This window comes from Bombus huntii, chromosome 9 (assembly GCF_024542735.1).
Source record: "Bombus huntii isolate Logan2020A chromosome 9, iyBomHunt1.1, whole genome shotgun sequence".
NCBI classification, from domain to species: Eukaryota; Metazoa; Arthropoda; class Insecta; order Hymenoptera; family Apidae; genus Bombus; species Bombus huntii.
In genome coordinates this window covers 11,061,523-11,076,079 of record NC_066246.1, presented here as the reverse complement: position 1 = coordinate 11,076,079, position 14,557 = coordinate 11,061,523, and the positions used below count along the sequence as shown (strand labels likewise).

At 36.4% G+C, this 14,557-nt stretch overlaps 1 protein-coding gene across 2 annotated transcripts in view; it reads right to left on the bottom strand.

The window, feature by feature from the left end:
• Positions 1-14,557, bottom strand: part of LOC126869701 (glutamate receptor ionotropic, kainate 2) — a 288,271-nt gene that overhangs the window by 2,107 nt on the left and 271,607 nt on the right. Inside the window, exons 11-17 of one of the 2 annotated variants that reach the window (XM_050626575.1) lie at positions 12,636-12,927; positions 11,988-12,126; positions 10,457-10,594; positions 5,500-5,698; positions 3,771-4,002; positions 2,498-2,613; positions 1,216-1,371 (exon numbers count right to left, since the gene is read on the bottom strand). In XM_050626575.1, the coding sequence (XP_050482532.1) occupies positions 1,216-1,371; positions 2,498-2,613; positions 3,771-4,002; positions 5,500-5,698; positions 10,457-10,594; positions 11,988-12,126; positions 12,636-12,927 (1,272 nt within the window). Of the gene's footprint in view, positions 1-1,215; positions 1,372-2,497; positions 2,614-3,770; positions 4,003-5,499; positions 5,699-7,253; positions 7,392-10,456; positions 10,595-11,987; positions 12,127-12,635; positions 12,928-14,557 lie in introns of both variants that reach the window. The other variant, XM_050626574.1, reaches the window with a different exon arrangement.

Genomic DNA, 14,557 nt, shown 5'->3' with positions numbered 1-14,557 from the left:
AATGTAACTTGATTACAAAATTATTGATGAGAACAATTTTATTTTTTGTGATCGTTACAACAATGTATAATAGTATAATATTCTAACTGGAAATTTAGTTTTGCAAATAATATAAAAATAATATCTATAATAATAAAATGTCTATAATAATCTATGATATAAATAATAGTGTAAAATAATAAAACTGACATTCGTAAATGGAATTTTTAATGCAGTTCTCTTCCAATATCTATTTTATTTTTATTCGATTTGTTTTGTATATCAATTTTCTTCGCTTTATGCGGAACAAACATTTTTCCGAATATATCCGCGTTCGTGAATCAGCAATCAACATTCAATGAAATTCATTTAGTGGATTACCATGGGAATTGACTATTAAAATATCACGGTGACTGGTCATTCTAGTCGAAATCTTCGCAACCTATTTAACACGTGAAATTGTATTTTTATTTCATAAAAATAAACTACACTCTCGTGTTTCATAACAATACACTCTCTTCTCTCCCATTTCATTTCTACATCCACTCCTGAATTCCCATTTCCCCGAATCGAAACTATCACAATTCAAACATTGCTAGTACCAAACGGACAGTGAAGTCTCGCTTTGAAATAAATTGATGTCAATCGAACAACAACTAAAATCCGCTAAAATCGACTAAAGAAACGAAGTCAAGCAACGCATCGTAAAAACAAGTGGAAACTTGGAATACCAAATTAGCGTCGTAACTTCCGTTTACCAAAGTTTGTGAATAATTACTCTCCCAAGAACAAAGACGCTTTACGCCCCAATATCTTTTCACTTATCTCGCGTCCTATATTTCTTCAAAGTAAAAGACGACTAAGGAAATGGAAGACAGACGAGGACGGAAAGAGCGAATTAACGCCATGATATCAATCAACCGTATCTCTAATTAGAACCCCAAACAATTATAATGGCGAATCGTTTCAAGAACAAAGACGCTTCGCGAGTCTGTAACTAGTTTTTCTCTCTGACACGTCGTGATTCCATCGATCACAGCGAGAAGCCGATCAGACCCGAGTGGTTTTGTGGGTGCACCGTGACCATTAAAGAGGAACTCCACCATCACGCGAACATCAACTGATGTATTCGCGCGGTATATCGGGGTAGATCGCATCGGGATCGAGGTGCGTGTTGGACGACGTTACTTCAGGCGCGATCACGCCCTCTTCGACGTGCTATCTGACCTCACTCACCCGTTCCTCAATGGCGACCTTCCGGCTTTTCCAGACGAACTCGCATACCGCGATCACGCAAGCGATGCCCATACCGCCCATCAGAACTACGAACACCCCGCCTACGTTTGCCAGTCCTAGTTCGTTCGCTGTTGAACTGCTCTTCGACATGTCGTCCTGTTGCAAAAAGAGAAACATTTATGAGAGAATAATACGAATCGCCTATTTGCCGAAGTGGTTAACTTCGCGTAATAAAAAGTAGAGAAAATTGATGAATTTATGTATATAAGATAGACATCAATCGAGTGTCTTGGTACAAAAATGTACAAACCTTTAAACAGTGGAATTAACTATTTTGGCTTGTAAACAACTCATATAATGTATGAATGCGTAACATTTTTCATTTACGGATATATTTTTCATCAATTTTAATCTTCTATCGTTTTCGAAAATTCAGGGGGTATCTATATGAAAATATTTGTTTCGTTTGAGGGGAACAATTCAGGTAGGAGAATAGTTAAACGCTCGACATATATTTTCCATTGATTTCGTTTTAGTTTCGTCAAATTACATTCACGCACAATGTCAATTTTTCCAACCATTCTGTTTCGCGAATATAAATTTTCATACAAGTGCAATTGTACAATTTATATGACTTTGATAAAAGTCCATTGAGTCTGCGGTTTTGCATTTTGACTAAAAATTATCATTTTGCGACGAATTACACTCGTTATCTCGGAAACGATAATATTTATTATAAAACAGTTTAATATGAAATGAAAGGTAATTAGACGAACGAAGAATTTTAAATTTCGATTCAGTATTTCTTCACTCACAAAGAAATTATTCAATACACCAATACATTACTCTTTCTATAGTCTCTATCATATCAAATAATTTCAATTTTAAAATCAATGAAATTTCACCTTTTTCAAAAAAAAAAAAAAAAAAAGAATAAACTTTACACAACAAATACCACATAAACCGTGCTAGTTTCAGCCAACAAATTCCAGCGACGAATAGTCACGGGAATTCATCCAAGCGGAATAATACCGGCAGATAATAGCCGTATAATAGTTCTGGCAATGATTTCACGGATTTATGAAAATGTCTTCTCTCGGTACGGTCTGTCTATCCCTTCTAGAGCTCTCGTATACTTCCTGGAAACATTGTAGAAGGGGAACCAGAACGAAATACACTTTCGTGGGAGATCAGAATTTTCGAGCGTACAGTTATCGACTGCACTCTCGTCCTTGTGGAAAATAAGAGAAACTCGAATCATGTTTGCATGCTCAATGCTCACCCTGCAAGATCCTCCGCCTCGTTTCTCTTTCCACCAGCGCGTCTTCAGCAAGTGCAGTTTCCCCTCTTCTTGCAGCTTTAAGATGGCTCCGCTGATGGCCGTTCTGTATGGTGAATCTGAAATTCCAAGGTCGTTTTGAACAGCGCCTGTTCTACCGACCGGCATTTATCGCGCGCGTGAAACTTTTTTGGAAAGCGTAATCGGTGTTATTGTTTTCATTGATTTCCATCCATCACATTGCACCCCTTGGTTTCAATAGAATATGATACTCGAAGACCCGGGAATAAGAGAAACGATGGAGTATTTTCGAATTTTCAGAGTATTTGTTTGCAAATGTTTGCACCGCTCTGGCAGAAAGTTGCAAATATGGAGGAGGGACGCGCCAATGGGTTGCAGAGAATTTTCGTTTATTTTTGTTTCAACAAATGGAAGGCATTTGGTTTTTTCGAGTAATAGAGGAATTTCAATTTTGCTTCCCTTTTTGTGGAAATGCAAGCATTATTTGAACTGTTAAAAGCCATATTGGTCAACTACATACATTGAAAATAGAGAAGAATGATGTTATATCTCTCAACACCGTTTTACAAAAAATTTACCTTAGAATTTATTGTTAGTTATCGTTATTTATGACACGTAATAAATAAAATTGAATCGGAAAGGTTGATAAAATTACGAAATTTAGGAGAAGCGGCGTTAATCAATCTTCCTTCGTAATGATATCTCTGAAAAAATGAACTTTTTTGTAAAAACTTTTACACGTGTAAGACTTTATTATCATCTTTCACGTACCATTGACCAAACCCATTAACGATAACAATTAATCAACTGTTTTTCGCATTAGGCCAAATATTCACCATAAATTGATCAGAACTCTTACAAACGATCGCTGACCGGCATCCTAATTCCTCCATAAATTCTCGGAACCAACATGAAAAATTATCTTTCCGATTCGACGCCGTTTATGGGATGAACCATAAATCAAGGATATACGCGTTGATCGACCGAAATAGCCCGCACCTCTATCTCTCATCAGGAATTATTCGACTGCGCTTTAATCGGCTAACACTTTATCCAATCGATGAGTTTATACGTCTAATCGTGCATATAGGTCGACTTTCTCGGAAACTAAGGTAGGTCGCGGACGATAAAATTGTATTCTATATTTTCTTTTTACCTTTCCATAGAAAATCATCTCATGGTCGCCTGTTCGCGTTATTCAGCTGGATCTTATATTGATCGCGATTGTGATTGAATATCAACTTGTTTCACTTACTTGGCGGCATGGCGATGCCGTATCCTTTCGAATCCAAGAGGCCGCCGACTTGGGTAAGATCACAGTTTCTCTCGATTACGTATTCGATGGAGGTGGATTCCATTAGAAACGCGTAGCTGCCTTTCCCCTTGACCACCCGTTCTACACCCTCGACGTTGCTAGTTGTAAATACCGTCGGCTTTGCCGAATCCATAAAGGACCACATACGCTGGTACGTTGAGAAATTGGAATCCTAGATCACGCCAGGAATTTCATGGTCGAGCACGCGTGCCATTAAACGGTGGAACGTCGGTCGAAATTGGTTAATCTTCAAGGAGGCCTATTACACCCGCCGACGCCCGCCTGCGGTTTCACCGGAAATCATGCGAAACCCCTATCGCGACGATCGATACGTTATAACGCGTGCCATTTTCGTTTCTGTTGGATTCAACATTTTTTCATCTATTTTCTCGCTTAAAGATTAACCGTTTCACATGTGGGATTTACGCAGGGTGGTAGATATGAAATTAGAAAATGTGTTGAACAACCATAGTCGCTCGTAATATACAGAATGTAATTGTACTCGCTGGTAAAGGCGAAAGAGCCAAACGGAAGAAAACATTACTAATAAATGCAGGTTGGATAATTAATATCGATATATTAATGTTAATATTAGGATATTTTTCCTTCCATTTGGTGAATGCTCTTTAATTTTAAGGTGCTGAATCCTTTCTCTTTACCACTCTGTAGTTTACTTGGAATTCGTATAAAATGTGAAATGTGAACATTTACTTATTTACAAATATAGATCATTTCTGCTGTATGATCTTTGAATAAAGAATAATATTTAAAGAAGAAGAAGGCGCTTATAATATAGCGTTTTCTTAATGCAGCAGATGAGTTAATAAAAAGTTAAGAAAATTTGTAGAAATCATGCTGCTTCCGTATTTCTTTTTCCTCTTCTGGCGTAATCTGTTGTAATAAAGTTTCATAATACCGAAATTAAACGGGAATTAACGTTAAATAATGGCTGCGATGTTTTCTCAAGCAACACGCGCTCTCCCTCGTGTTTCTTCTCGTTTCTCGCGAAGTTATGCTCCTCCAGTCTACTTATGAGCCATTCTCTGATACAATTTCAACATCGTAACACATGCTGTTTGATATATGCACGATTTATCGATGGACGCAAATGGTCTACACCATCGTTTAAAAGTATCTGAACTCTTATTTATTTCTGACAAAATGTATTTTAATGAAAAAATTAAGAACGAATTGAATTCCAATAATTTCATTTCTTAAATAATCATCGTAGCTACATGTATTAGTAGAATATTGTGACACGATTACACCAACTATGACTCTTACAAATAATTTTTAAAAATTTCTTAAATAAAATTATTTTCTATAAATATGAAATTCTGATTGATCAATTGTTTTCTTAATTTGTCACGTCCTACATAATAAATTTAGAAATTGTCCTAATATTTATAAACAAAAGTGTATATAATAAATAGTAAAAAATATCATAGCTATATTTTTAATAGATACTTTAGTAACTCCACAAGAATCTATCTATTGATATCTAATTATTAATCTACCACGAATTTGTATACTTTGATAAAATTCATATATTATTACTACAAAGTAGATCGACCAAAGTGCTCAGATACTCATGAGCGGTAACGTACATAACTCAAGACGATTTTACGTTTGTATAGCGCTCACTCATAAGTTATTCATCTGATCTTACCCTGAAAAAGGCCGCAGTGCTGCCTCCTTTGAGAGCCCCGTATTTGATTTTCGTCTGCTTTGCAAGATCCTCGGCGCTCTCGATCGGTGAATCCATCCTCTCGACGGTGAGGAACGCGGCCAAGTTGGCAGTGTACGAAGAAATCATGATCAAAGTGAAGAACCACCACATGCCCGCCACTATGCGCGTTGACACGGCTCTGGGAAGAAGAATTCAAGCGGTGCAATCGGTATTTTCAACAACGATAGTCGACTCGAAATGCGTATTTTTCGCATGAATTTAAAACAACCGCACTTCATATTTGTTCAAAGATCGAATTTCTATTCCTTCAAACACACTTCAAGCGCATATACGTGTAACTTTGGAAAGAAGTATGTAACAAAGATTTTACTCTCTATTTCGTAAGTTTCGATATATCTTCGTGATATTCGAGAGGCATTAGATATTTGATTTAAAAATATCTCAAAATTATCGAGACAAAGCTCAAAACACGCGAAATACCATGACCAATATGTACAGAAGTCATCTAAATGCATAAAAAACAATAAATACATCAAGCTTCTACGTTGCAGCGTCTCATGCAGTTCGCGCAACCTTTTCTTCAACTCTACGCATAACAACAATTAATATGAATAAAAGAAAGACTACGATAACCGTTCGAGGATAGGGGCCGTATCGTAGGAAGTTTCGGATAACAAATATGATTCTTCATCTAACAGTGAAAGTGTTGAATGTTCGATGCGATGAAGTTGTTGCTGCTTCCCGAAACTACTCTATATTAACCGAATTACCTAAATCAAATCCTGATTCTTGATCTCACGGCTTTACACGCCTTGTAAACTTCACAGAAAATTATCAGACCCTTCAAGTATCGTTGTGCCGCGGTGTTCTCAGTTACTTCGCGGTTCAGTTTCTCGGCTGGAGGTGGACTCTAGGGAGCAGCAACAACTTCGACTAAACGAAACGGTCGCCGTAGTGGTCGTGTTCGTTGCCGTCTTTGTCGACGATACAGAGCGCTAGCTCTGGCGATAGCAAAGCACGTCGGCAAGTTTTCGACACGCGAACGTGATCGGTTGCAGCAAGCCTACGATATAGCATATCCAGGATATCGTCACATAACATTGGGTTAGCACCTACGGCCCCGAATCTCGCTCTTCCCTATCCCAACTAAACTTCTATCATCTCATAATTAATGCTATTACACTTAGTATTGCTGTAGACTAACATTGCTGCGTTCAATACTGTTTGAGGCTTCCGCATATAAGCCGTATTCAAGAGGAAAATGTTCCCAACTCTCCACTAGCATTACATTTAGTTCCATCAGAGATCGAAGGACACATTGATACTGATATTTATTGTCAGTTCTCAAACATTGAAAACCTTTCCATTTTGGATACGCTTGCAGTCGGAAACAGTAATGTTATTTAGAATACAATGTTAAGCGTAACAGTGTTAATTATAAGAACCCAATACGTAAAAGCCTGAAGGCTCTTATTCTATCACTTTCTATGCCTAGGTAAACCGTGACCGCGACTAAATTAGTTAATTAAGCAGTTTAAACGCTCGACAGTTGTTCTTTGTCTAATCTCTCGTATGTATTACTGTCTCTATCTTATGTTAGTTTGACATTAAGCAATTTCGCGACGAATTAAACGGAAATATCACGCTCGTATTACACACGAGCACGTAAGTACAGAGAGATATATATTATTATTAGGTTGTTTGACTAGCTGTGTTTTCTTCGTGTCACTTACTTCGGCGCTATATCAGAGCCTTGCTGCATGAGCGAGCCTATGGTGAACCAGAGCGAGTTCATCAGGGTGAACTCGTTCTCGAGGACCTCGGACTGTCCGTTGCACGGATGGGGATTCTCCCACTCGTAAGGGCTGAACCTGCAGACACGTGAAAGGAGAAGGGAGAGGATTAGACCTCAGAGTCGCAGCACGCGCGTGATACCACGGATTCAATCGATTTTAATGTGTTGATAATCTTCGCGCTCGTAATTGTCGGATTACTTGAGACCCGAATTTAATATGAGAACTGAGATATAAGTAGTATCGTATAGAGATTTGATGAACAAGCACACAGAGAAATGTTCTTTTCGCACTCAATTTGAATTTTGTTCATATTTATGATATATGCACTCTGTACGTAAATAGTTTCATGTAATCAATGCAAAAAACGAATATGAACAAGACATAAAGCAAAATAATATTGATTTCTTTTATTTTGTTTGTTTAGTATAGCATTCATTTATAATTTCTAACATTTTTAACTGATTTTTTATTACCTATACTAATTTCCCTAGCATTTATAAAGAAATCTTTGATATATCTATATGTATAATCAACGAACTGATGCGAAGCAGATATTGTTTGAAATTTATACAAAATTCTGTTTTCAGATTTTACTGGAAAATTCTGATAAAAAATTCTATAAATATTTAAGTTCTCAAATATTTTATAAAATGTGTTGAACGTGTTGACTCAATTAGCGAATTTGTGACAATCTTATTCGCTTGGGCAGTTAATCTAACTCATCAAGCTACCCCCAAAGTCAACAAGGTGAGGGTGCTGGTCAGGCTGGAGGGGAAATACTATGTTCACTGATTGATGGCGCAACCATGTACCGAGCTGCGGGTTTAACCCTTAAACACATAGTGTTGCTATTTAGTAACATACCTGTACTTCCTAATATAGCACACTATTAAGGCATAATGTTTCATAAGCGCAAATAAATGTTTCCCCAAAAATAAACTGTCCTCTTTTTGGAGTATTTTTAATACTTTTAAAGTGGATTTTAAATATTAAATAAATGAAATATATAGATTTTATAAAGTGGATTTCTATAGTTTCATGATACATAAACTGGCATTTTCTTTAAAAAATTACATCTGAAAAAGATATGCGTTTATTGTATTGTCCGTGCAAGTACTAGTGTCTAATGTACGAGCTGTGATACAATAATAATTCATCAGCTGCATTGATATAGAATTTGGGAATCATAAATTAATATTTAGGCCTTAACTTTTAACTTTGACAAGAGAAGAGATTGAATAATAGTTTTAAAAATTGTAGGAAGTAGTAACGTGTGTGTGCCAGAAATCTCCGTCGTAAATTCAAGAAGCTGAATTTAGCTGTATACTGAATAATGACAAAGACTTAATCCGAGCAAACAGACATTCGTTGCGTCCAATCAATGCCCTTCCGGTACTCCTTCGGTACTCGTTACTCTACGTAAGACTTTATCTTTAACTTGAAACGATTTCTCTGTTTTTAGAATTACACAGGAACATTTCCTACGCGGGAGCTCCTCGGCATTGCGGAGGATTTTAGAGATTTACGTGGAAGCGTTAAGGAGACATTAAGGTCACCTTTATTTTGCATTTTTCTTCTTTTCTAGGTCTATTCTCTTGAAGGCATGGTTTTGTCTTTCCTCATTGGTATTTGATTACTATCATTAAGGAACGGGATATATTATGATTTTTCAATGAAAGCAAAAAGTCCTATGACATCTAAATCTCCGAATGTTTAGCAAGATTTTTTTTATGTTCAGCTCATTTGTTTTTTTATTAAAACCACTTTACCAACTTGACTATTTATCTCATTATCTATGGTTACCATGATTATTATTACCATGATTATGGTTAACTTGATTATTCAAGTTAATGCAGTATCTTTAACTGGTAGTATTAGTCTGAAATAATATTATCCGTAATTAATATTATGTTATCCAAGAATTAAAGAAGAATATTACGTTATTAACAGAATAACATTATTAAAATATCGAATGAAATAGGAGTATATTCTCGTCGAGACAATCTCCAAGTATGTTCTCTTTCTTTTGTACCTGGAAACGCAGCTACGACTCTGAGGATCGTTGTCCGCTCGTTAATCGATATTCGTTTAAAATCTGTAAGTACTAGTCACGTTAAGGAGAGACTGCCAGGTAATTCTAAATCCTATGACACAACTTATGCGGCAATTGATCCGCTCAGAAGCCATACTGCTCAACTATATACATTAAAAGATAAAATAAGTTAGTTATATATTATAAATATATTCTTTAAAAATATTTTGAAATTTGCAATTATTATCGCGATTAATTAACTTGCAAGAGTAAATTAGTTGTTCTTCAAAAACTTGAATATTAATCCAGTTTGTCAAAAATATTTACGAAATATGTAGAATCAATTTAACACCTAAGAAGCTCAATTATTAAACTGTCTTCCAGTTTATAATTTATACAATCTTATCCGCGACATAGTCTTCTGAAAACAACAATATCGAATCTTTCGCTTCTTGAATATCTTTCATACGAATTTCCATACATACGACTAAACAATACAAAATTTCACGATCTCATATATGAATCCTTCCGAAATAGTAATCTTCTCGATAACAATAAATTGATTCCTCTAACAATGGTTAAACCCCAACGATCTCTCCTTAGAATAATTTTCAGATATCGAACACGATTCTGATTCCTACGATCGAACTCCCGATCCCGATCGCAAGCGACCTTCGTCGAATCCGCGTAACCCGCAACAACCGATCCCAATTGGCCAGCTAAAAGCGGTTTCACGAAATCAGTCCGCTGAATAATTCATCCTCCTACAGCAAAGGCGAGCTCGAGTATTCTAAGGCTGTGCGTTCATGGGACATGAACAAGTAAATCGTTACGAAAGTGGATCGTCGGTTACGTAGTCATCGCTCTCGATTTACATGCGTTCAGTCGACGACACGCCGCTCAAAGGCGGTGGAGAACAACGTGTTTTTAGGTCGAATACACAACGAAACCAGCTAGAGACGCAAAATAGAACAAATAAGAAAGACGAGGGGATAACGTAAACGACGGTTAAAAAACGAAAAAGAAGAAAAGAGAGGGAAGTAAAAAGAAAAGGATAAAAGATAAAAGGAAATGATCAAGCGACCGTGATGCCAATCTAACGGCTTACTTGGGCAGAATGTCACAGCCCTGCCGCATTAAGGATCCGATGGTGAACCACATGCAGTTGAGCAGCTTGAAGCGATTCTCCAGATGGTCCGGGTTTTTGTTGCACGGATGAGGATTGTACCACTCGTACGGGGTGAATCTAAACTGATCAACTCTAGACAACAGTCTGATCCTTTTCAGCGTGGATGCATCTGCCTTCTACCACGGATCGTTCGCCATTTACGTACGAAGATTAACCGCGTCGACAGAGCAGAAAAAGAAGACCGAACGGAATGCGAGTCAAGTCAGCGTGTACGTATGTTCCTTTCCTTCGTTTGCGTTGATCTTATATGTATGTATATACGTTACTTTTATTCGCATAACCGGACTCACTCGTGCTCGACTTCGAAATCACGTCGACCGTGAAATTAGAGTTTCTATGTATCTTCGAGAAAGATACTCGCGAGTCACCGTGAATTAAATGCTTGTGCGCTATGTATGCAGATTACAGAGGTGAATACGCAGAGTTTATCGAGGCTAGGATCGCTAATAATTCTTGTAACGTTCGGTCGATTTAGCACGTTCACTGTCCTGTACATCATTCGTGATTCACACCGCTCGATTCGGGCGTGTCCTCTGCATCACGCCCGATATAGGCTATCTTTCATGTAGGTATATGCAGCGTGTTTTATGCATGGAAACAATCACTGGTGAATGGCGTTTATTTAAGACGTGTGATAAATAGAACTGATAAAATAGAAAAAACATTGCTCGTTCGCTATAAATTATGAAAAAAAATATATTACAAATGAAATCAATCACAACTGACTTACTTGGTGTAATTCTTTAAGCATTCTGAAAAATATTGCTGCTTACAAATGGATCCATATTCACCATATTTTCTTCAAATTTTTATAACTTTCACTTTAGTTACCTTTTCCCGTAAACAATAGAAAGCTTAATAATATCATCATTTATGAGTTCTAAGTCTTGGTCGAGGATCACTATCGAAATATTTTTATAACGATTATTGATATTTCAATTGTTAAGAACTTAAGAGTTAGTTGTAACTTGGTGATCGATTTTCCGCTAAAATCCACTGTAATCCAGATCTTTCACCGAAGAAACTAATAAATGCAAAATAAAATAAAGCTTTATATTAAAATGATACATCCTGTGCAGTATGATTTAAAAATGCGACATAACAGTAGATCTTATATTAATTTTTGTTTGATAGAAAAATAACAATCTACAGCACGAGCAATGGAGAAAGATAAACGATTTGATTGAGAGGCATATCATTGGAATGTGAACGAAAAATACCTGATGAATATGAAACGTTTGGGCAGTGAGCGTGTTAATTTGTCTTATTTCTCTATCTGAAAATTAACGCGGGAGATTTGTCGAGTTCTCAATACAACGAAAGTCTAACCGAACGATAAAGTATACTACGTTCAGAGATTCATTCCTATCGAGTATGTAGTTCAGATGCAAAATTTCACCGATGTCGGTACAATATTTTTATCGGAGCTTGGTAAGATGGATTTACTTGCCTAGCGAGTATGAAGAGCAGCACAGAGACGCCTAGATAAGCTGTCGCCATATAAATCCAAACGTCGAGGCTAAGCGGGCTGAGGAATGAGAACAGATTCGGTGGCTGCTTTATAGGCTTACGATACAGTATGCTGATCCCTGTAAATTTTAGATCACATGTGTAAATCCATCGTAAAATTTGAATATATAGTGTCAAAAATATTCGTATGTTGTTTATGATATAATGAAAAGATTTTATTAAGCAAAATTTAAAAATGGTACAAAAGATATTTAAAAAAATGGTATAAAAGTAAATTTTAAAAATGAAATATGTACGAAATGTAGAACTTTTAAGAATTTGAATATATGTTTAAAATTTTTCCGAACAAATTTCTTTTATAGACGGTTAGTAAAAAAATTAATTACTCTCATTAAAATATCCATATTCTATTTTATAAATTTTTGATCCTTCTTCTAATCCAAAATTTTCCACAAAATTTCAACTGAATGAAAATATACCATCGAATCTTGCTCCATCCGGTGATGGAGTTTTCAAATATCTCGAGAATCAATCAACCCCGTTACATGTAGAGTTTTACCATCGTTAAATCAATTCCACGCGATGAGCAAGGTTCTTCTTGGAATCGTAGATCAAACTGATCGCTCACCTAGATTCATGAACGGCATGGTGAAGTCGACCGCCTGTTCCCGGTCGTACGTGATGGTTAGATCCGCGATCGCTAGATCCGCCTTCTGATCCAACAGTTCTTTCATCATACCGTCCCACTCTTTCGTCTTCTTGTTGTAGGAGCCATACCGTCCATCCGGTACCAGGCGGAACGTATAATTGAAACCGAGAATCCTCGATATCTCGTAAATCAAGTCGACGCTGTAGCCCTCGAACTGTGCGTTCCCGGTCAGCTTTTCGCTCGAGTCCTTCCTCATGCAGTATGGCGCGCTCTATGAGATTAGTAAGCTAATGCCAGTAATCGAATAAAAGATTCTTTGATAGTGTATACGTGTCTTGTGTGTGTATTTTGAACTGCAAAGGTAGTATTTAAAATATCCTATCTATGTTTATATAAAATTTTCTTATTATCCATAACCATATTATATATATGAAACATTTTTGACAATGTTTCATCTGGAAGAAGTGGTACATCTTGTATAATATTTGTGTTTGTATTGGAAAACTTGTGGAGTGATTGTAAAATTTACATTATAAATGAGTAAAAGTAGAAGTATTTTGAATTTTCGGACAAGCAGATCTATGATGATTTGAAAAACTATGAGCTTACAATTGTAATTACATGTGCGTCAAGCATAGAACACATTTTTGTTTCGGCTCTAATTGAAGTGCATAAAACACTGCGTCCGATATTTTGCTTGCCATTATTATTTATTACTATTATCACTACTATTCAGATACTAATACTCGCTATTATTCAAGAACCTGGAAAGTTATTTTAGGATTGGACATTGTCATTGCTAACAGATATACAATTCAAATTCAAGAATTTATCGATTAAAATCAATATAACATGATTTGGTGCAAAATCATAAAATGATTTGTGACTTTAATTAACAAATTCTTTCATCTTGATCGTATATTGGCTAGCAAATGCAACGTTCAATTCTACGATATGCTTATAAGGTATACCAGATAAAACATTCTGACAGCATTCCATGTCGAGTACCACGAAAATGTCAATAAAACACAAGGTAATAAAGCACGTTTGGATATTGGATATGAACATGTTTGGATATTTACAAATACAGATATGAACAGCCTGTTGACTGTGCACAGCAACGAAACGCAATGCATATGTGAAACTATTGCACTTAACCTAACCATATTTCGACGAGTAATAAAAATTCTAGAGTCACACAAGCTTCTTTCGGACCCCAACACTGCTTAATTCACAGAGCTGTGATTGAATATGCATGCGCGTGTTCGCAATTGAAAGGATTGCACTCTCGTGTCGACAGGATTTCTTTCTTTGTTCAAAAAGGAAACTCGTTTGATGGAACGCGAGGAACAGATGATAACCTCTGCACGCACAGAGAGATGAAAACTCGCAGAGTTATTTGGTGATTGCACGAATGGGTGGCTGGGTGCTCCGCGCGTTTAGAATTCCGCGTGTCGCTCGCGAAATGACGCGTTTACGCGAAACGCGGTAACTAAATGCCGGCACTGACGTGGAATTTCGTAGAAGCTTCCTCGAAATTGATGTTGCGGGCGTACGTGGCCGATTCTTGAAAAACTTCGAAGCAAGTTTCTGGGGGAAAATTTGATCGTAATCGTATTTCGTAACTCTTGCGAAGTTCGTTTATCAAATTTGTGGACTTGCTATGAAATATTTATATATGTACATATTTTGTATTTTGTGTTATTTAAGAAAATAAAAACGAATAATTGGGGATGATAAATTACTTTGGAGATATGTACTTACGTTAGTTGGAAGTTTGAATGAAGATGTATATTTAAAATGGAAATTTTACTTCGTAGAAAAAATGATGTACGCGTGAAGGGAAAATGATGTGCAAAAATAACTCATCTTAATAATCTAATAATCTAAATTATCTTATT